This window comes from Xylocopa sonorina, chromosome 4 (assembly GCF_050948175.1).
Source record: "Xylocopa sonorina isolate GNS202 chromosome 4, iyXylSono1_principal, whole genome shotgun sequence".
Classification (NCBI taxonomy): domain Eukaryota; kingdom Metazoa; phylum Arthropoda; class Insecta; order Hymenoptera; family Apidae; genus Xylocopa; species Xylocopa sonorina.
Window position 1 is genome coordinate 13800802 of NC_135196.1, and position 22202 is coordinate 13823003.

The following is a 22202-nucleotide window of genomic DNA, read 5'->3' on the forward strand; positions in this document are numbered from 1 at the left end:
CCGACCCAATAACGTCCCCCGCCGTCGCATTTCCGCAGGACGAGCCTGTGACAAAAATCGGCCACGGTACTCGAGTCGCAATAACGCGGCGGTTCGTCGAAGTACACCCGCTGTGTACCGTCGAGGAAAGGGGGAAGGTGCGAAGGGAGAAACGAGGAGAAGAGGCGAAGGAAAAAGAGGCGGGGGATGTGAGATGGGAAGAGTTTTCCGCAAACGTAAGCGTAAAAAGTTTGGAACGCGCGGGGGGATGAAACTCGCGCGGAAGGCAGCGCGAGGAGGAAGACCGTCGACGTGGCGGAAATGAAGACGCGATCGTACAGCGGATAAGCTTCGGGGGGAACCCTCGAAAACTCGGTGCTACATCAATAAGTGAAAAAAAGAAGAGCCGTCTGGCTCGATAGGGGGCCCGCGGAAATTGAATAACGTCGCCGCGTTTACTGATTTCCCCGGAAACCGTGGACGTACGCGAGCATCTCCGGTCGCGATAACAACGATGGCGCGCGGTCGAAATTTATACGGGACTCCCGTTGACCCGCGTATTCGAACGATTTTTATCCGCGATCGTTCGAGATATTTGACTCGTTTTACGTTTTCAGTAGTGGCGGTCGAGCATTGCACGGCCGCTTTGGGACACGGCTGACCCATGGCCGCGTACACGCTGTACGTCAACCGGAGGGTTGCATCGAATTTAGAGACCGAATCGATCTCGCGATATTTCGAAAATTTGCCATCTCGCAATGGTGTATCGCGTTTAAGAAATTCGTGGAAGCGAGACGGGTGACGTTTTGTTTTAGTAACGCGAAAACTCGTGCTCCTCCGTTGAACAGGTATTTTTTTAACGCGACGCTGAGTGAAATTCTTCCTCGTTACTCTGTGACGTAATTCTTTATTATCGTACAATTGTAGGACGACATCACGACGAACTTATCGTTGTCTAATATTAATAAATTTGGATGAATATTTATGAAGCAAATATCAGCAGCCGACAAGCGGAATGAAATAAATTCGTTACGCGATATATTTAAATTAAAAACCATTACCTCTTACGTCCAGGCTCGCTGCTAAACGGCGAAACGAGATGAATTTAATCAACGTAGAGATTAAAACGACAATTAGCATACGAGCGCAAAGTTTAAGCCGCGCATATTCTAAATTTAAGAAAAATGTACCAACGGTGGCTGTCCCGATGAGAATTTAAAGGGTTTTTAAATTTAAATTATCCCCCTGTCCAGAATGAAACCTCTCTATGGGAGGGCTAAAATAAACGCCCTTCCCGCCAAGTATATCTCTACGAAACGCTTTTACTGCAGAATATAAGCATAAAATATAATGATATTGCAACCGAGAAACCGGTTCCCTCGTTTTATCAACCGGATAATGAAACGAAGAACCGTAATATAAATGAAAGAATCCGGTTTTACTCCCCGTAGATCAACGTTTGAATGAGCTACAACGTGGCGAAATGGTAATGTGGATATTAATGCGGGTTGCTACATATTTTTTCAGGAACGCGAGGCACGTCAAACCAAACGAGAAAGTACCCTCACTTTCACTAATACGAGTGATCCAAACATTATCATGACCGATTCCTCTCTATCGCGACTAACGAATCATCGTTTTAATTACGTCTGGTGGAAAAACGTGAAATACTCCTAGTACAGAATGAAAATTTCATATCTCTACTACTCGCAAATTTTCGCTCGTTCACCGAGTTTATGATCGAACTTATTCGCGGCTCCTTCCACCGTAATATCGTATCTCGATTCAGATTCCTCCTTTTTATCCTAGTGTCAAATAAAATTCGCCCAGTCCAGGTCCTCTCTACAGACGTTATATACCCCATTCGTCCTCCCATCGAGCACACTGGTTCCGTCTCGTCCGCTGGTGGTTCGATTCGCGTGCTCGCACGTGACGCTCGCATTTTTTCACCGCCCACCCGGCGGCATGCAGATTTTTCACGATACTTCGGCGACGACGTTCATCACCGCGATCAGAGAAAAAAGCGAATAAGACAAGAAAGAAAAAAAAAGAGGAGAAGAAGAGGGAACGCGTAGATCCCCTTCTTCCGTTCGTTTTTCTTTCCCTTTCTTTTTTTCATCGCGTCGACGCGACGGAACGCGGAACGAATTTATAACTAGCGATACGAACGATCGCGGCGGAGCCCTTGAGCCGAATTCGTCAATTTTAATATTCGCCCCATCGTCCACCTTCGCCCTCGTCGCCTCGCGGCTCGCACCCTCGACCCGCCGCGTCTCGACCACCGAGGCGATCCTTTTTAGGATGAAATATGGCGGAATTTATGGGCCAACGCGGTACCCAGACGCGGCGGAGGGTGCGCGTCGAATGGTCTGGGGTGAAATGCGGAAGAGGCGCGATGGTTGCCGGGGAATAGGATCGGGTAGGCTTGATTGGTCGGGATATTAGTTGGGTCGGGTGTAGTACGAATCCGTTTCTCACGGATGTCGATTATATTTTAATAATTCAGTATACGTGTTTTGGTGAACAAAATTTGTTGGCACAACTACGCATTTTGAAAACGGCACGGGGGTTGAATATTTAACGAGGAAAAGTTGAAACAGTGCTCGTTAACGGGGATTAGGTTAAGGGAAAAAAGATCAGGAGGGATCGCGGTTTTCCCGTAGTGTTTCAAAGCGGAGAACCCCCTCTTAAGAAAGTATGTACAATATTCCGGGGGCGAAAGTTCAAGATATTCTATTTGCGAATCTTCTCGATCTTCCAGACGCGTAGGAATTTCTCGTATCGCGTCGCGAGAGCCACTGGTATGAAATTCATATCTATGCTAAGCGCGACCCTCACGTTTGGCTTTAGTGGTTTCTGCATCGTACCTTTATATTGCGCCCGATTCCATGATTTTGTACACACGCTGCTCGTCTCTGAGCCGAGCCACCGACGCGGGGTATCGATTCACCGGGAAACAAACTCAGGGGAACGGTTCGATTTTTCGATTTACAATAAACGCTCGATAATTTGGCTTATTCTTCCATAAGAACTTTTCTACGCACAACTTTTCACGAATATGATGAGAAGGATATTATCGAAAGTATTTATTACTGACGGAATGATCCTTGAAAGATATTAGAGTGAATAACGAAAACGAAACGTTCGATTGGACGAAATTACACAGATCCCAGTGTCGCAAAACACCAGCACCACCTTCCTCCAATCCATTTAACCTCCTTCAAGCGTTCGATGAGATCAACAGGTCCCACTTCCCTCGAAACGAGACAGCCCCAGCAAGAGAATCACCGGAGCAGCATCCGGCTACCGGTAGTTTCCTTAATCCTTTATCTCGTTTCGTCGGTAACAACGCGGCGGAGGTGTCTCGAAATTCATTCTGGCCCCGTCTAATTTCGTTCTCTCGCCTTCAATTCACCCCTCTGTTACGCGCGCGCGCGCGCGCTCTGTCCAAGGATCCACAATTCCACTGACCATCCGGCGAGAGCCATCCCCCATTCCGGTGTACGTAGGTACCTAACCTCGAAACCTGCCCACCTCCTAGTTTCCGTCGATCTCGCGGGCAGAGGAAACAGAGAGTCAGCCGTATACGCGACGACGACGAGGTCAACTCGATTTAAAGTTACACCCGCTGCTTACGTATTCTCGTTTTCCGCTCGTTTCAGCGGCTTCTTTATCCTCCTTATCCGGGCTCGCGTCCGGGACCAGCTAAAAGCGGCAATTCCGCTTCCCTTGCGTCCTACGCTCGCTCGTGACTTTTAATCTCGACCCCATTCCGAACGGCTGCGAGAGGGTAATTTTTATAATCTTCCCGCGGGAAAGGACAGGCACGGGTCGCGTCACCAGGCGAAAGAAGCGAATTTAAAGTCGCGCTGCCTGCGCTGCCCGTTTCAAAGAGACGCGTCGCCAGATACTCTTTATTCCATTCTCTTCCTTAACGCTCTCGTTTCTAGTTTTCCTACGGTTCTCCGTGCCCTGTTTTAGGCTGTGGTCACACGGCTACCGCCGATGACTTCAATTTGCCACGGGGCTAGCACAAGCATTTACAGTGTATCTAATTTACAGCGTCCCTACGGTAGCCATTCTTCTTCCTTTCCTCGCTCCTCTCCGTTCTCCCCTTTTTGTACCATCGTGGAGAACGACGGAGATGAAGTATACATCGTCGTTCTTATGTTGGTAATTCCGGTTTCTAACTACGGATAGGAGCAGTGGCTGTTCGGTGTGGCCACTGCCTTACCCTCTTGATCCCTTTCTTTCCTCTCCCTCTTACTCGCGCCGCGGAACTCTTCAATTTTCCCAACCCCCCGGATGACGCGAGCGGCGCAGCAACTACAAAAGTGCTACTTCTCACTTTCACCGTCTGCTGACTACGACTTTCGCGACTTTTAATCTCCGAGCCACCCGAGCACTTCCGTCCACGGGATATACGTACTTTTATGATATTCCAGCGGACGAGCACGGGGCTTGGGGTTGGGGATAGGGCGCGAATAAAGGGAACGGATAGAGAACGACTTGGCTCGAGGTATGGATGCGGGGATGGTCGGGGGATTTAAAAGTTACACCGGAGGCGATGGCAATAGGCGGCGAACCGGGGGTGGAACGGTCGCTGGAATGCGAGGTATACCCTGGAACGAGGGAAAAGAAATGCGAGTTGGAGAAGATTGAAATTGATGCGTGAAGTTTTACAGAATTTATTGTTCCACGTTGTTGCCTTGATACGTGGGTTCTGTAAGCAGATGAGGGGGTTGGGATACGCTCATATACTTATTACGTTTCATAATTTTTCTTCCCCGGGAATCGGAAATAGCTGCAACTGGCGAAGGGGGATGATGGTCGTGCGTTGAATTTCTGAAAACGAGTTGTTTCAGAAGCGAACCGTCACGTTGGCGATAATAGAGTGGTTTTAGGGAAATTGAGACGATGTCAGCCGCGACAATGGCGGTCTGTTCAACGTGCCGCGCAACGCGATGGCGGTGTAAAATTTCAACAATTGGCCCGGTTAAGCTTCCGTGACGATGCCGTGAAAAATTTCTACCAAGTGGCTTGTGTAACCGCGCGCTAAATAAATTCATGGGACTTATAGTACACGACTAGCCGCGCCGGTTTGTGATTAATTTACCGTGGGGACATTAACGCAACGGATTTTCACGTGCGAGGGATCAAGCCCGGTGATTTAGAGGGCGGTCCGCTATTCTGGTTATCAGGCAGCCATCCAAGCAACATAGCCTGGCCATTCCGTACTAGGCGACTTATCAAATTCCTGCCCTCATAAATTAGCCTCGCAGCTAATTAGACACATCGTTCGTTGATAATGAATTGTTTCAATTGTTGCGGTATTTCGTGTATAACTTAATCTTCAATTTAGAAGCGTAGAACGCGCCGCTGAATCGCTGGCAGTTCACACTTCTCGTTCGGTGCAATTTTTGATTCGTTACAATAAAACTTGGCTTGGTTTAGTCTACGATCGCGCGGCGCGAGATCATTTGCAATAAATTCCAAGTGATATACATTGTATAGTAAATCACCTATAAGCGCATATTGTCTGTTCAATAGGCGAAACACAATGTTGCCGAATTGCCAATGAGGCCAGTGACTATTGGCAATTCAACAAGTGTTCTGCTAATGTCACGACTGATTTGTTATACTAATTCGCCCTTTGTTTGAGAAGCGTGGCTCTGTCTTCTAACCTGCTGTTGAAATGTAAGCTAAGTGTGCGATTGCTCGACAGCCAGTGACTCTTGTTTAATCGGATTAAAATTCTTCTGCGAAACTGACACTTTACTTAGAACGTTTCGCAATGTAAATCGCAAACGCACCAGATAAAACACCGGATAGTTCGAGAAAATTGTTTCCACCGTCGGTACCGCGAATTTTATCCACGGTAGTCGCGTTAATTATTGCAGGCGCCATATTAATCATCGAACGCTGATCCTCGCGGCCCTTTTCTATGACACACTATGCGTCCCCAGCGAGAATAGGGGATGGTCGCAATCGCGAGTAACCCATTTTCATGGATGAATGGCAAATGAGGGACGCGCTTTAGGTACCAGCAGGCCACCTAGTTAACGCGGGATCATCGATAGATATCTCTAGACAAGAGTAATGATCGGCAGCATCGTACGTCAATGGAACAGCTCATTACCAACTCTGGCTCGATATTACTGTGGAATTAACTTACGCCTCCGCATCGAAAACCCTCGAACCGCACCCCTCTCACCGCGCTACCAGCTGCCGCATTCAGCTTTTAATTATCGCAACAAGTATTTCATCTGAAACGGTAGGGAACCGATGTTTTATTCTATTCGCGTCGTATTAAATATCCCTTTTTCCCCTTCTCGCTACCACCCAACCCCTCTGCTCATTCTCTTGCTCGCTTTTTGCGTTAGAACGTAGGATCGGGACACAGTGAGATGAAACGAACTCGATAGCGGATATATCGGAACGTATAGAGAGAGGGCTTATGATTAATGAAATGTTACCGTCCGGATGAACGTTTCTTGCCGCTTTTATTATAATACCCGATGGAGCTCGATCGAATGAGGTAATTACGAATTCAAATAGTGTCCTCCAATCTGTAACTTATTAACGGCTGAAAGGGAAACTCCAAAGGAAATATATAATGAAAACGGCGACGAGTAGACCGTGATTCGACGGAAACCTTCTAACTGAATTTTCGATCATGGCGTCAGCTGAACATTACCGTCTCGAGTGGAACTGTAGACGAAAAATGTCCGAAAAAATAGTAAAGGACAGAGGAAATTCATAGGTGGTACAACGCTGTGAACAACGAAACGCAGACGCGCGTGCTCGAAATGGAAATTTAATTTTTCCCCGTGCGTTCCTTTCGTTCGCGTCCATCGTGCAAGAACACTTAAGCGCGCGCGGGGCTCAGGAATTTTACAAAAGCGAATCGATGCGAAAAATCGATGCGCCCGCGAACGAAAAGAACGGGAACGCCTCGGGAATTTGCTCGTATCGCGCTCAAATTATTGTTCCCCGTCCGGGTTGTTGTTCGCGAGCGGAACAACGTAAAAGGGGGATGGTTTTTAATAAGAGAGGAAAGCTTTTCAGATAGAGGGAAATTTATGGGTACAACGAGTTGCTCGAATGCTGGATAAGAGGAATAGTTTATTATCATTTCCGTTCTTTCTCTGGCCAGAGGAATTCCTATTGCACGTGTTTCCCTGTACACGCGATTCCGGAATTTAATTGGAATATTTTGTCCCTTGTCAGTGGATTAAATGTTACGGGGTTGAGCAGCACAAAATTAAACTTTAATAAACGATACTAATAGGCTAGTGAAACTATACGCGTATACCTGACAACGTGAAAAATACGCGAGGAGAACCAAATGGCACCCCCAGTACGAATTTCCCGAAACGCATAATAAACCGTTATTTTCAGCATGAAATTAAATCTTTCCGCGACTGGAGCGAACGAAATTGTTATGGATTCCGTACATAAGTAACCATATCCGTTTCTCTGTTTTCTTTCAGATGCGCCATCCGATCCAGATGAAGCCCGCGGACAGCGAAAACAGAAACGGTGAGTGAAAAATTCAGTGACACATAGCGGACAAACTTTTGAGGCTGCGCGCTGAAAATCGAAAATTACGACAGAAAAGTGTAAAGAACGCGATACACTCGTCCCTTCGGTTATTACCCGTTCGACTTCGTCCACCTCCATCGAGCTCGCCTTTTCTTCTTCCATTTTCCTAAAACCGCTCGTCGTAACCTCCCTCACTCGTTACTCCCCCGCGACTCGATTATATCTTCTTTGACTACACAATCTCGACAACCCCTCAATTCAGCCAATTAATTAGTACTTAATGAACAAGCTTTGAACTGCGTTCTCCTCCGTCATCGTCGTCGTCGTCGTCGCCGCCGCGACGTAGACAGCGTGTAACTAAGACGAAGCATCGGAAACGACGGCGGAACGAGGAAGAGCTCGTTTCGTCGTCTGACGAGAAAATTTTATACCTCCGTCTCTCCTCGTTCGACGGATTCGTTTGTAATCGCGATTATTTCGTACCCTTTTTAGAAACGATCGTAGATTCTAATTCACGTTCCGTGAGCGTAGATGGAGAGAGAAAAAAAGAATGGTCCACGTGGGCGTTTAAAAAATAAATGCAAACAATCCAAGTGTCTGGCGCATAGGAAAAAGGGTAAAAAATGATACATATATATATAGAAATGGGGGAGTTTTTCGAGTGGCAGTCGCGGCGTGAGCGCGTACAATGGAAAGCCTGGCCATCGTAGGTCTGGCCAGGGTGTACGAAATAAAAAGCGGCAGATCGGCTTGGACGACGAAAAACGAATGCTAATGAAATATTAACGACACCCGTCACGTGCCATGGTCCCAGCTGGACCAGAGATTGCGCTCATTTTTTTTATTCCCCCCTGGCTCCTCTTTTTGCCGTTTTTTTGACACGCGCTAGAAACTGCACGGCTATAACAGGTACACGTGATGCGGAATCACGATGGAAGAGTCGGGTGAAATAGCGTGCGAACGCATCCCCCTGCATATGAGACGGGGGAGGGGGCGAACGAACGTCTCGTTTATCTTCGCGTCAAAAATTGAGCAATTTCTCCTAAAACATTCGTGTCTCGAAGTAAACTTAAAGAGTCCAAAAAACTACCGCTGGTCCCCCTTCGAAATTACTCTTCGTAATGGCGTTCTGCGGGGACTCGTTCTCAACGGTGGTTCCGACAGGAAGTAACGTCAGTCAAACGAGCCCTGTCCTCGTCTGGCCACGTCGACGCGGCCCAGGAAAAAGAAACGAAAGGAGGAAGAAGAGGAGCTCGAGAAGAGGCGCACGAGGAGAGAGTGAAAGCTTTATTTATACCCGTGACATTCTGTTTATTTTGGCTGACACCGTGTCTCCCATAAGTAACGGCGCACTCGGTCACGTGTTACGCTTCATCCACGTTCCATCCATTCTCAGGATCGTTTCGCGTGGTTACGTCATCTCCCGTTGAACTTCGACCCCGATAAACTCGAATCGAGGGGCTGAGCAGCGCGTCGAGGAAATAAAAAAAGAACAGGGAACAGTTACACCGACACAGTATCTGAGACGAAAGTATCGCGAAGCTGGGATCCGCCATCGTCAACAATTCATAAGCGAGCATTTTGGAATGGTGCCATTGTCGCCGCGGCAAATGAGGTACACGAAATGAGATGTCTTTGAAGTTTGAATTCATCCAACAGGCGTGATACGGCCCATTAAATCTTCTCCACTCATCAATTACCAATCAACTAGACTCAAGAAGAGAGGTTTTATCCGATGTTTCAGTCGTTTAATTTCAAGAGAAGCATGCGAAGGAAGTCGCGAATACCGCAACCTTTTGCGGGAACGCATCAGGAATTCGAGAGATTAATTAATAACCAAGCGCCAAGCCCATTCGAGTCGCTCTGCGACATGGCGGGACACGCTCGGAAAGTGTCCTCCTCTATTGAAACAAAGCGGAGAAAGGCATAAATTGCGCACCGGCTCGTCTCAGTGAGGTAATCGTAATTACGTCATTCTCGTGCATCGTCAAGGATTGCATTACTCACAACTCGCGGAGATTAAGTATTATGGAAATGTGCCTAATGTAACCCATTTCGCGAGGCGACGCGGAAATGCGGTTTAAACTCATTCGTGTTAGCTCTCTCGTTCCATGGTGAGTCTGCCGCTTTTTAAATAGAGGACAGTGATCGCGTTGTAACTGCTAAACTTATGCAAAGCCAAAGCCATTTTGTCGTCATTTTTTATGTAACCGATACACTCTCGTCTTTCTCTTCTTCTATTCGCGACGAAATTGGGGTTGAAAATGGGAAAAGTAAATTTGTACATTTTCTTCACTGCGAGAAATTGAGCACCAGCACGATTTACTAGCGTTACATAGTCGCTTACGAATTGTGGAACCGCCAAGGCGAAACGTCCCATTCGTGGTCAGACACGCAAGTAAGATAAGCCTTATCATATCGAGCGTTGGCTTGACCGATTTCGAACGGGTTTCTCCTAAGCGAACACCATACGCTTGTCAGGATCGTAAATTAGATCGCAGTCTACCGAGACGCGGTGACGGTTGTCCAGTTGACGCAAATCGTCGACGATAAATCGTTTCGCATGATAGAAAGGTGGACAAATATAACGTACGCGTCGCGCAGTTCATAACACGAGACGTCTTGCTTGAATTCAGCGTTTCACAATACTCTTCGCTATTATAATTAATCCTGACTGTAATATTAACCGAGATAATTAATTTTAATCCCGTTGAAAGACATCGAGAGAGGAAAAAAAAAGAACGAAGCCTTCTGCAATAGAAGCAAGCTTTAGTTTCCGGAAGTTGTCGCACTAATAACGTTATGTCCAAGATATTTCGCTTTAATGTTGCATCTCGAGGTATAATTTATGGCTGTAATTAATCTCAACCGTAACGCTAACGCGATTAATTACGACTCTTTTGGTGACCGTAGGCATCAGCGAAGAAAAAAATTGTCGCGAGCACTCTTTACCTCATCGCGAGGACGCACCACCGAAATTTCTAACGCGAAACGCAGGCTGATTTTTCCTCCCAGCTTGTTCGCGTTAGAGCGTCCTCGAAGAACCTCCAAACCCCATCAATGAAACATGACTTGGCAAACATTCCGCTTAAAGCGAACATGCGCCGACTTAAAGCAATTCCCCAACTCCCATTCTTTTAATGCGATTCCATTTCCTTCTCCAGCGACTTCCCGTCCCAGTATCAAGACACGGGGGAGACAAACAGAACCGGTTGAACGTAAAACGCGAGATTGCATCGCTCGACAAATTTTACACAATAACTCGCAATAACCCCGCGATTCGCGAACTGTTGCGCGCGTCCTTCGAGCGACGTTTCAGATTTTGTTTGCCTCGCGAGAGATCCTGGCGAACGGTTCGCGGAACCGCGAGAGCGATCAAGATAATCCAACGCAAGCACACCGACGGGAATTCCAATCGTCTTCGTCGAGGACACCCATCGTTCGACGTTAACGATTATCCTCGCCTCGTAACAGCTCGCTCCTCTCGTCGCAGTTTCGCGAATCGTCACGCGTCTAATCACGCGGAAGTTTCGAAAACGGCACGCGCACCCCCTCGCGCCCTCAGCAGATAACCAGGGGTTGGTGACGAGACTTTATTCGGATTTTCGTCCCGCTTGAATATGCATCGAGCCAGCGCGGAGGGCCGCGGAAAAGTGGATCACAAGGATCAGCGGGTAAATAGAGCCAACTTTCTCGCAAGCACCGCGCCGCCGTTCCAAATTGTTCCGCCGAAGAAATCGACGTTACCGTCCATTGAAAGTTTACCCGCGGAATAATATGGGACTTGGGAATTAACTTTACCTCGCCTCCATTAAAGCGGAACGGTTCTACGTCTCTGCCTGTTAACGAGAAGTCGCTTTAATCGCGCGTTTGGATAAGGATCGCCTCCCCTACTCGCGACGCGGGGGTCGCGAAAGGGGGTGGCATTTCTGGCGCCCGAGTCTAGCTCGCGTTTCCGTTTCGCCTGGCTGCAATGGACGGCGTTAGCGGGCTCGACGGCATTTTTACGATTTCCCGGGGAACGCGCGCGTGAACGAAGACACACGGCTTCGCGGATTCGATTCGAATGCGTTTGGCATTCGTTCGAGACGGAATACCGAGAAACAGCGGCAGATAGTTCCACGAGCCGGGATACGAGCGCTGGCTACCGATTCGATCTCGAGGGTGCATCGGTATGATCCTCGACCGCGTTAACGATTCCGCTGGTGATCCTTCGTCGACGTTCGGTATTTGCGGACGTCCACGCTTGATTTTCAGCGTCGCCCGTGAACGTTGCTCGCCGTGGCGAACTTTCGATCGTCGTTTCCTCGCTGCTACGGACTTCTTCGTACGGTGTGCAAACGAGTGACACGGGCGCGGCGACGAAAGAGCGGAGTGACGGTGTTCTACAGTGAAAGCGGCGAGATATTTCGCGAGAAAGGTATCGATAAAGTATTTCGCGTCGTGTATAGATTTAGAATACGCGTTACGGGTACGCGGAGATACGAGGGAACGAAAAATTTCAATTACGTAATGAGAAAGCAAATTGCTGCTCCGTCCGGTTTAATTCAGAGCCTGATTAAATTGCGCTCGTTTCATTGCTGTTTGCCTCGAATGATCGGGGGATTTAATATCACCCCGTGTTTTCGATTTATGAAAATAGCGTATCGGCGCAAAAAGTACCCGCGCCTTTCAAACGAGGACGCTTCCAATCATCTCGATCCGTTCGAATGTAAATGACCGCCGCGTATGGATTCCCCAAATTGAGCGTGATTATGACCGTTTGCTAATTAAAAATCGTGGATGAATTTTCCAGCCGAGGACGCGAGTCGAGTCAGAATTAATCTCGTATAATTGGCGCGAGAAATATTTTCGCGCTTCAAAGGACGCGACTGTTTGGAATCGTGCGCGAGAATAATTGGTAGCGAATAGAATAATGGACGGAGCGCGTTACGCGGATGCGTTTCTGTGAGAAATCAAGGAAACCTGAACGCGATCAACGTTCGCGCACGAATACCAACAGCGACGAACGCGAACAGCAGCGATAGAAATACCGAAGGATAGCCGACCTCTGCGGAAGAATAACGAGGGTACGCGTAAACGGCGGCCGCCAGGCTCTTCCACCGCCATTATGGTCCCCTTGTACGTTTTAGTCCGATAGGAAGCGGCGCATTCAGAAACGAGACGCGTCATCGCGGTCTTTACAAGTGGCTTTGGCGTTGGAAAAGCAGATGTACAACGAGCACGGGGCCTCGCAGACAACTCGGAATGGTGGAGCGGATTGGAACTCGGCCAAATATTTATACACAACGCGCTCGACATCGCGTACGCTGTTGCTTCACTCGACGCTCGCATTATATTATAGCCGGGGGTATTTAACGAACGGCACGCAATAGAATCGCCATTCGTCGAACCAGTGAATACCATCTCGCCGTGTTTGGTGTGTACGTTATACCCCGTGGAAAAGAGCAGGTCCAAGGGAGGAGGCCACCCGTTACCGAATCGCGTCGCGCGTCAGCGGCGAACGGGTACCAACGAATTTATGTATCCTAAATACCTGATACGCCAGCCATTCATTCATCTTGGACAACACCGATGCGAACTGAAGGTTATTTCTGTGAGTGGAATCTGTCGCGCACCGTCGATGACGGAATATCGCGTTGCAGCGTTAAGTATACGCGGCCGCTAATAGAATGCAAAATTTCTCGTTCCATCCCCAGCGTGCAGTGTTGCGAAGCTTGTGCTCGTGTCCGTCGCGTTACGCAGAAGCAGAAGAAGCACACGGAAACGTGTTATTGCCGCTGCACGTTTAATTCCCACCGAACAGCGCAGTTCCGAATGCATCGTTCCCCGTTACATTCGATCACAAGGAAAGCCTTTCAAGCGTCATCAATTATTTAATGAGTGGAAAATCCATTTCGCGTAACAGAGCTGGAAGGTCGGCTAATCGCGGATACGCACACGCGCGCGAGCCTAACAGGCTTGCCCGTAATAATCCGTCAGGATTTTATTCGCGAAACAGTGTTGACGGCTTCGAGTAGCCTCGTTCATCGCGAGCCAGCTCGATAATTTGAATACGCCAGGTATCATCGGGCACCGCGTTGCAACGACTTTGCTGCGACGTATCGTTGACTTTAACGAGGATCACGGTTTAACGAAGTAGACGATGGGCAATTAGAGTTTCTAGGATCGTCGCAAGGAAACGTCGCGTGGGCGGGAATTAATGTAACAGTTGGCACGAGTTTCGCCCAGGAATTCTGTCGCGAAACAATATAAGCGGGAGATTTAATAAGAGAAAAGTCGACCGAAATGGAAAGATGACTCAAGCAACGCGCGTACTCGCGGTCTAACGTAGCCCAGCTCGTTGATAGATCGGATTGTTGCCGCTCGAAAGCGTCGCGTTGGAAATTCTGCCAAATATAATAGTCCGAGTGTGTCCGTAGCGCGGCGCAATCGAATAATACGAGCGAGCGCATTAATTACGGCAATTAGTCGAAAGACGCGCGGCCGAGACGAGGATTAATTTATTGCTCCGATAATTGGACCGGAATTGCTAAACCATTATCGCGTCTATTCCGTCGGATGTGGCGCAGCAATTTTGTCGAGGAGCAAAAACCAGCATCGCCGAAACTCCATCCGTGCCACGCACGCGGAGTCTTCCAACAAAAACAGGAAGCGTAAGCGTAGAGCATTTCGAATGCAATCATCCACCGAAATAACGAAGAATCGCCGTGAACTAGTAGCCGCTGAGTGACAACGAGGGGGGGTAGAAAAAGCCGGGTTTTTCAAATGAATTCACTCGACGATGGAACGTCCACGCGTGGAATCCCTCGAGCATCGTCCAGGCTAGACGCGTCTGAGGCTTGATAAAATCTACCTAAAAGATTATTACCGTTTCTACTCAAGGAACAGCCGCGCTATTCCTATGTTAAGGAGCCCCTGAAAAGGGATCCCACTAAGAAAGCAAACGCGTCCATGAATAATGTAACACGCGCGTCCCTTCGTTTTTTCGCCGCGTCTATGGCGTCCTGACTCATTGCTTATCGGTGCCGTGCAGCTGAACGTTCGTAATCGGTGCCAAACTGTACGGGTTTCATAGTCACCAGTGCTGCGCGCAATTTACGATCCCAACGTGTCTGTCTCTAGCTCTGCCATCCAGATTTCAACGAAATATTCGAGACTGTCTCGTAACAACGCCGATGAAATTGCTCGTGGGTCCAGACGAGCCTTAAAATCTCTCCCCCCCTCCCTCGTTTCGATAATTACGCGCGACAGTCAACGCGCGTACACCGTTCCACCATTTTTTTCTCGCTCGTTTCCCTCTTCCGCTCTGGGCGTGCATCTGAAATCCAGAACGAAGAGAATGTACAGACCAAAGACAATTCCGCGATGGTTGGCAAATCCAATCGCGATCCGCGGAACAATCGAATTTATTCGATCTACGAGACGGGCACGATTCGTTCGGATACGGTGGAATGGATGGATGGGGAGGGATCGTGGTCGGAAATTCAAATAAAAATCGTTCTCTATCGGCGATATCCGGCGGCTGAGGCGTCTCCGAAGCAAGTTGCAGCCGGCGTCGACGCGTAGATGCTCATCGATAATACGTCACTCCGATGATGACGATGTACACGATATACGCGCGGCCGCGTATAAATAATGCATCATCGGCGTCGCTCGAGAGGAACAGGACACAAATATCCAGAAGACTTTGATACATACAGACGATGACCTCGTGGCCTCCCTGACTCGTCCACCAATCATCGACACGAACGCATATTTCTGTATACGGTGGAGGCTCGATAATTGCGCGAGACGAGACCAAAAACGCTCCGAGATTCGTTGACTAAGAGTAGAAGATACATGCTCTCACTTTCCATTCCATTTGCTCGTCGCTGCATAAGCGACCATACACGGTAGAAATGAAAATAGGCAGATCACCGAGGTTGCAACCATCGATCTTCTACCGTACTTGTGTCTGCCGTTGTTCCACCCTGGTTGCATAAAATTAAAACGTGCCAACGAAGAGACGGTGGTCTTTTTGCAAACACAGGCGCCGACAGTTTGTTTTTCGATGCTTTGAATTGCGTGTAAAGTGTCGACGGGATTTATAGATAAGTTGGACGGTGAAGCATCGAGAATTATTTGTCGCGATTCTTTTTATAAGAGCAAGGCTGATCTCCAGCGTGTGTCAAGAATATTTAAAGTATCTGAAATGTCCAAGATACACAGGAGGACCACCGTGGCTCCGCGTACTGTGTACTGTTGACGGAGCATCGTGGAAGTGGGGCGTTCACCGAAAAAGATTTGCATTTCATGAGGTAACCGCATTGTGTCACTTTTAAATAATTCAGCAGTTCGATGAAAGAGCTCGACACGCAGTTTGGTCAATTTCAAACGGTCGCTCCTTACAAAATGTATCACCACCGAATGGAAACGAGCGGAGGGGTTGGCAACAATCGACTTTCGTTTACTTCTCGGTCGCGTCGCGCGTCCCTTCGCAGTTTGCGTTATCCGAAATCAACCGGAAGAATGGAGAACGCATAACTGAAATAAGAATCGCATAACTGAAATTATCGACGTTGCTGACGACTACCTTCACGTGGCTCGTCGAATCTGGTGTACGTTCGCACCCAGTCATCCTCGTAGACAAGCGCAATTATATTTCTGGCTTGGTAACACATATACTAAATAAACCAATTATCGTTTATCAACGTTGAAGCCTGCCATTTTAACTGGATTATGACTGTCAAAACAGAATTACTCATCTTTGCCCGATGTAACAACGGCAAATTGCCTTCGCGCATGTATCATTCCGCGCGCGAAACGTATGATTCGCGTAAGCGGTACGGATCTGTTACGCGTCTCCAATCACTGAAAGCTACGTGTGTCATCGATCCCATCGAAAAAGTTGTAAAACCTCGCTGTCCTCGAGCAAAGCGCAAAGTACTCTCGCCAGTAAACGAACGCACGCCTCGACTCGTCGAAGGCCGCAGCAATAATCCGAAATTAATAAGACCTAACGGCGGAACGTGTCACGGTTGCTGGATGGCACGTAACAAACGCGGAACAATGTAAACGCGTCTATTGTTGCGCAACAGGAATTTTTATTTCCCCGCGAGCGTTTCGTCTGGCCGAAATCTGGTCCAATGAAAACAAGGAGTTCGTGCGCGGGATGGCTGAGAAGAGGATGGCACCGTCGATGCACGTCCCTCTGATCCGTTCTGTTCGACGAGCAACGTGACATGCACAGGATGACAAACCGTGTCGCCGATGTTATCGAACACTGTTTCGCGTCGGTTTTCGCGAATGCTCCAGCGACTTTTTGTAACTGCGACGCTTTTAAACTATGACTCCGTCCGAGTTGCGGCTCACGCGCGCGGGAAAAAAAAATGGCGATGGCGTATCGACTCTAATAGCGGGCTCCCGCGATTGAAAAATATTGATATTTTCCTTCGCGACTATCGGCAGCCTCGGTGTATTTGCTCTACGGGTTAGAGGGGGATTCCGATGTACCACCGTGAATTGATAGCGCAACCGCGTTACGTGTGCCGACCTCTTTAACTTAATTACTGTAATTGACATTTTTTAACGCCCGCGCCGAACGACGCTTTACTTTACGTTTCCACGTTTCTTCTCTCCGCCGTTGCACAAAGTTACACCAGCTTGCGTAAACGTTCTCCTCCTGCAACGTTCAAAGACACTCGCTGTTAACACCTTTAATATTCCTCTCGAAGCATCGATTACTCGACCAAATAAAACGATTTCTCTGCGAGCATCGTTATACCGATCACGCGGTACATGAATATGTAAAACTACACTCGCATGCGGGTACACTCGTTTCTTCTTTTAATCGAGCATCGATTAATTAACCTGTGCGTTTCATTTGTACAGTTCTTTCCGCGCTTCTTGCAGCCAAACTCAAGGATATGTTCGTTGATGAAATTTATTGTAAAAACGTAATGTGGGTTACTTTTTACGTGCTGTTTCCCTACCTAGGTTATTGGTTGGTCTATTTCCGTTTTTCCCTTATTCATCATGTTCGATTAGGATGCTTCATTAATCCGCAATGATCATATACGACGCTCTTTTTTCTCTCTACGTTATTTATAACATCTGGCTTTTTTGTGTCAATGAAATGTAGGTTTAAGATGAGGCAAATAATGTGTGTATGTTAGAAGTGATCGTCTTAGTCGCATTAGACAGACTGTAAATTGTGAAAAGAAATCTCGCGGTGTAAAGTTAGAATATCGTTGCAAAAACTCGGGCAAGAAATAAAGAAACAAGTACGGCGTAACCTTCTTTTAAAGCAAGAAGCGTTAACGACGACTGACGTCAAGAAAATCTGATTACAATATTTATAATATTTCTGAAAAAACACACTCGTGATAAGAAACTTACTTATGACTTCGACTTGTATGTAACAGGTATATCTTCAAGCATATATTTGCGATAATGGCAAAAAGTAGCGTCGGTCAACAGTATTTAAATATTCTTTTTCACTTCGTTCTCTTTATTCGGATGAGGACTATTTGAACCACGCAATTTCGCATTTTAAAGCATTCGAGGTTAGTGGAAAATTATGCTCATAACTGGCAAAGAATTCTGCATTTAATTCGAGGAGAAGTAATATTCATCATTTTAATTAACACGAGTGCACTTTATACTTTTTATATAATATATGTACAGTGCTTCGACATTTGATATCAATATGCATTGGCTACATTTGTAATTCATAAGTTTCGAATGTATAATACAATGCAAAATTGTACGCGAAGTTATAATTATTCTGGTTTGCATTTTAAAAACGAACGTACAAAAAATCGATGCGATTCGATCAGATTTAGACGTATCGACGCGTTGCATTCCTTCGACGTTATCAAACAACATTATCGAACCGTCATCTCGTGCATTCCCTCCATCAACATTGTATCGATAACAGCGAGATATCAGTGCATCTTGCATCTACGAAGAACAAAGCGCAAAATTTAAACACCCAGGCGCAACAATTGTTTCGCGGACAAATAATTTACCCCAGATATCAAAGCTCCGCGACGCGAATCCTTCTGTCAACGTCCGTGCACGCGAACCTCGAATGCACGCTCGACCAAAATTGTTCTCCACGTGTGCAGAAACACAGACGCGAGTGACGCGCGTTGAGAGCGCTTAAGAAACCTGGCATACGAAGGAGGAAGTTGAAAAACGGTAGCCTTCCATGCGCGCGTAAAGCTCAGAAGCGGAAGTTGAGCGGCGTTTGATACTCGAAGCCAGGAAGAGGGGTGGGGATTGGAGCAGAATACGGTAGGAAGAAATAAGAGGAAGAAGAAGAAGAAGAAGAAGAAGAACAAGACGAGGAGAAGGAAAGAGCAGCAAAAGAAGAAGTCGAAGGCAAAAGAGAAACAGAGTTGAAACGAAGAGAGAGAGAGAAGGGGGCGGTCGTGGGCGCGTGACGCCGCCGCCGCCGCCGCCGGGAGCGGGGACCAGGACAGCCGTGAGTCCACGAAGAAGCACGAAGTGACGAGTGGCGGTGGAAGCTTGAGGCGAACGCCGGTTCTCTCACTTGTTGAGTGTCGAGCGACGAACTGAGTCCTACCGTTCGTTCGTACGGCGACCGGTAGAGACAGCGGTCGCGTGCTTTTCCCGTCCGCGATATAGTCGTGCGAGAGGAGGTTCGCTCGCTGGTGAACGAGAGCACACGAGACGGTGAACGCCGTCGTGCGAGCACGTGTACGGCATATTTCCATGATCGTGTGCGCGGGTGATAAGGTATACGGGCGCGCGTCCTCGTACGCAGAAGAGGTGCGTCTGGTGCAGGACGGTGTTTCGATCGGTGACTAAAAAATTTCGTACAATACAAGTGAGGAACAGTTTTATGGAGGAAGGTGGCTCGCCGCAGCAGCACGTCGGAGGACAAGGATCGTCGTCGAGCGTCGCGTGCCTTATCATCGTCGTTCGCGGGCACGGCGGGCAAAAGTTCCTGGAACAGCGGACGGCATCTATTTTCGAGTGCTCGGCTCTCGGTTATACCTTAGCGCCGGCAGCCTGTCCACCGTCGTTATTCCGGCGTGTTTGTTCGAGAGCAAAGTACACGCGATCGGTCGGCGTTAAATTCGAGGAGCGGGCACACGGGAACGACGATGCGCGATCGATCGATGCGCTGCTGCTGTTGACCCGTCGAGTAATCGATGGGAGAAACGTCGCGCGTTTCCGTTCCGCGAAGGACGCCCGTCTCATTTTCATCGGCGATCGGGCAGCTCGACGCGTCGCCGCTGTCAGAAACGATCGTCGCTGTCACGATTGTTCTATCCGCGCGTTGCATAAGCCTCCCCGCGGTGATTACGTAAGACTCGTAGGTGCGTTCGCGGGGGAAATAATCGCAGAATCGGATACAGAAGCGCGGAGTTGCGTTCCCGTTTCCGCGTGACGATCCTAATAGGAACGCGTACCGCGGCCCGGGTCCTTGGAGCGGTGTGCCACGATCGATTATGCCCGTCGCGCGTGATTTCGCCGCTGCAAAAAGTCACGGCTGCCTCGTGCCTGGTGTCAACATGCAGAAGAAGTGTGTATACTGAAAACAAAACATTTCCGTCGCCCGGAATCGTCGCCCTTCGGGGAATGTTTTCCTAGTGATAGCTGTGAGATTTGGTCGCCGCGAAAGCCTCTGCGACACGCGGCGTTGATACAGGAATCAACGTCGGGGCTGCCGCGACCGCGAGCTAGTTCGAATTACCCGCGCGGAGCGCACGTGCGTAACACGAACCGACGATGGCGATGAAGAGCAGGAAGCAGTACACCACGGGCCCCAGCCTCGGTTCGAAAAGTCATTATCCTGCGATCAGTCAAGCTTATTGGGCACCGCAACCGCAAAATACACCTTATTCCGTCCCAGGTATCGTAATGCTTTCGATTAATACGTCGATTGACAGTGATCCCGGCGATTTGAAGGCCGTCGATTCGATGCGAAAGGAGAAGATCGAACGATGCGTAACTGAACGTTCGAAGACGCGTCGATCTACGATTTTCGTTTTTACGTATATCACTATCACTATCGAGAGGGTACAGTAGCGTTCGATGTAAACGTTTAACATTTTTAACGAATGCCTCACGGTCGTAAGGCGCAGAACGTTACTTGCGTTCGTCGCGATGAGTAATCACTTTGCGCGCCGTCTGTTCACCTGCATTTGTATTCGTGTCGAGCGATCCTCGTTTCTATGGTTGGTAACGAATTATAACTTCGATTCGTCCTATCGTCTCTAATATCGTTTATACACATTGGCAAAATATGATACACCGTTCAATACGTGTATTCACTCCTGTTCTCCAACATGTAACGCAAAGGGAATCAATTTCTGGGGTATTCAAATTGTGAAGCCATCTGTGATATTATATTGCATTTATTTTTTTCACTCTTTTTTTTTTAGTTACGACATACGATATTTTATTGTACGTACATTTAGTAGATAACGAAACTCATTGTCAGCTGCATCGGTAAGGTACTGTTATTTTTAACTCGTCGGTCACGGTATTGTCAAGTATTTGACGCTTGATATCTACTTGCAAGCGAATGCTTTTACCCGTGCCAGCCTTTGCGTTTTGTACACATAAAACATTTGGAAGTATCTCACGGATCATTCAATGGTCTTCATGGAAGTATCCTAATAAGAAAACGCAGCAGATATCCGTAACTAACTCGCAGAACTAATCCATGCACCGTTAACGACCACGAATTAATTCGTACAGTTATTTAACTCGTTAAGAAATGAAGCCAGCATAGAAAAGGTTAACGACATCGTAAACTAATCGTTACACGCGGATAAATGTTAATTACCTGAAAACAGATGCAATCGAATGCCATTAATACCCTATGTTTGGAATTGAAACGACGAGCAAGCAGTTTACGAGCTTATAAGCACCCTCGAATAATTTCGAACGAGTCGAAAGGGGTCATAAAAGATAGTAAAAAGAGTGTCTCCAAATGTGGAAAGCTACTGTATTCGAGCGATGGTTCTATTATTACCGCAAGGGAGTCTATAAATCGATCGATCAGAACGTGCAGAGGGTATTCAAGATGGTCGATTCGCGTCGACGAACGGTGACGTTATGAATGCTCGTGTCAGGAGTAGTTCGTTGAATAGAATGAATAAATACGTATCTGCATAAATATACGTGGCCACGCTGCGAGCGTCTGAGCCATCACTATTAATAAAATAAAGATATCCCTCAGTTTGGCCGACGTGTGCCATCACTCCAGCTGCTAGTTGACACGTCTCTCTTTCCTTCTTCTTAATTTTGATGAATCGACGAACTAGCAATTGTGCTATGAATAAAGAAAAGTTCGTAGGATAATCGCATTCTCGATTATATTTGAGGGATTTAGAAAACGCGGCGTTCGCCAGACCGGCTTCAGAGTGGCTCGTGCAGTGATGGCGTTCCAATTGGTACGTCTTAATAAGTGCCCCAGCCGTAAACGCCGTCGTAACGTCGATCTTAATTACTTCAAGTCAAACGATCCACGGTTGTCTATCAGCGATACCATGTTAGAGTTAATTAGAGTATTACGCGGATCTGCTTATGACGTTCACAATTTACGTAATCAGGGGCCGTAAAGCGGTCAGCGACAGAATTGTCCGAGTTAAGGTAAACTCGATATTGTTTAGGAATCGTTGGATACACTTGCGTAAATGCTGCGATCGAGGATA

The 22202-nt window shown here is 47.7% G+C and overlaps 1 protein-coding gene across 11 annotated transcripts in view; it reads left to right on the top strand.

Moving 5' to 3' along the window:
* Window positions 1-22202, top strand: part of LOC143422709 (CUGBP Elav-like family member 1-A) — a 229858-nt gene that overhangs the window by 169781 nt on the left and 37875 nt on the right. For all 11 annotated transcript variants that reach the window (XM_076893558.1, XM_076893559.1, XM_076893561.1 and 8 more), the window contains exon 4: window positions 7473-7521. In XM_076893558.1, the coding sequence (XP_076749673.1) occupies window positions 7473-7521 (49 nt within the window). The remainder of the gene's footprint in view (window positions 1-7472; window positions 7522-22202) is intronic.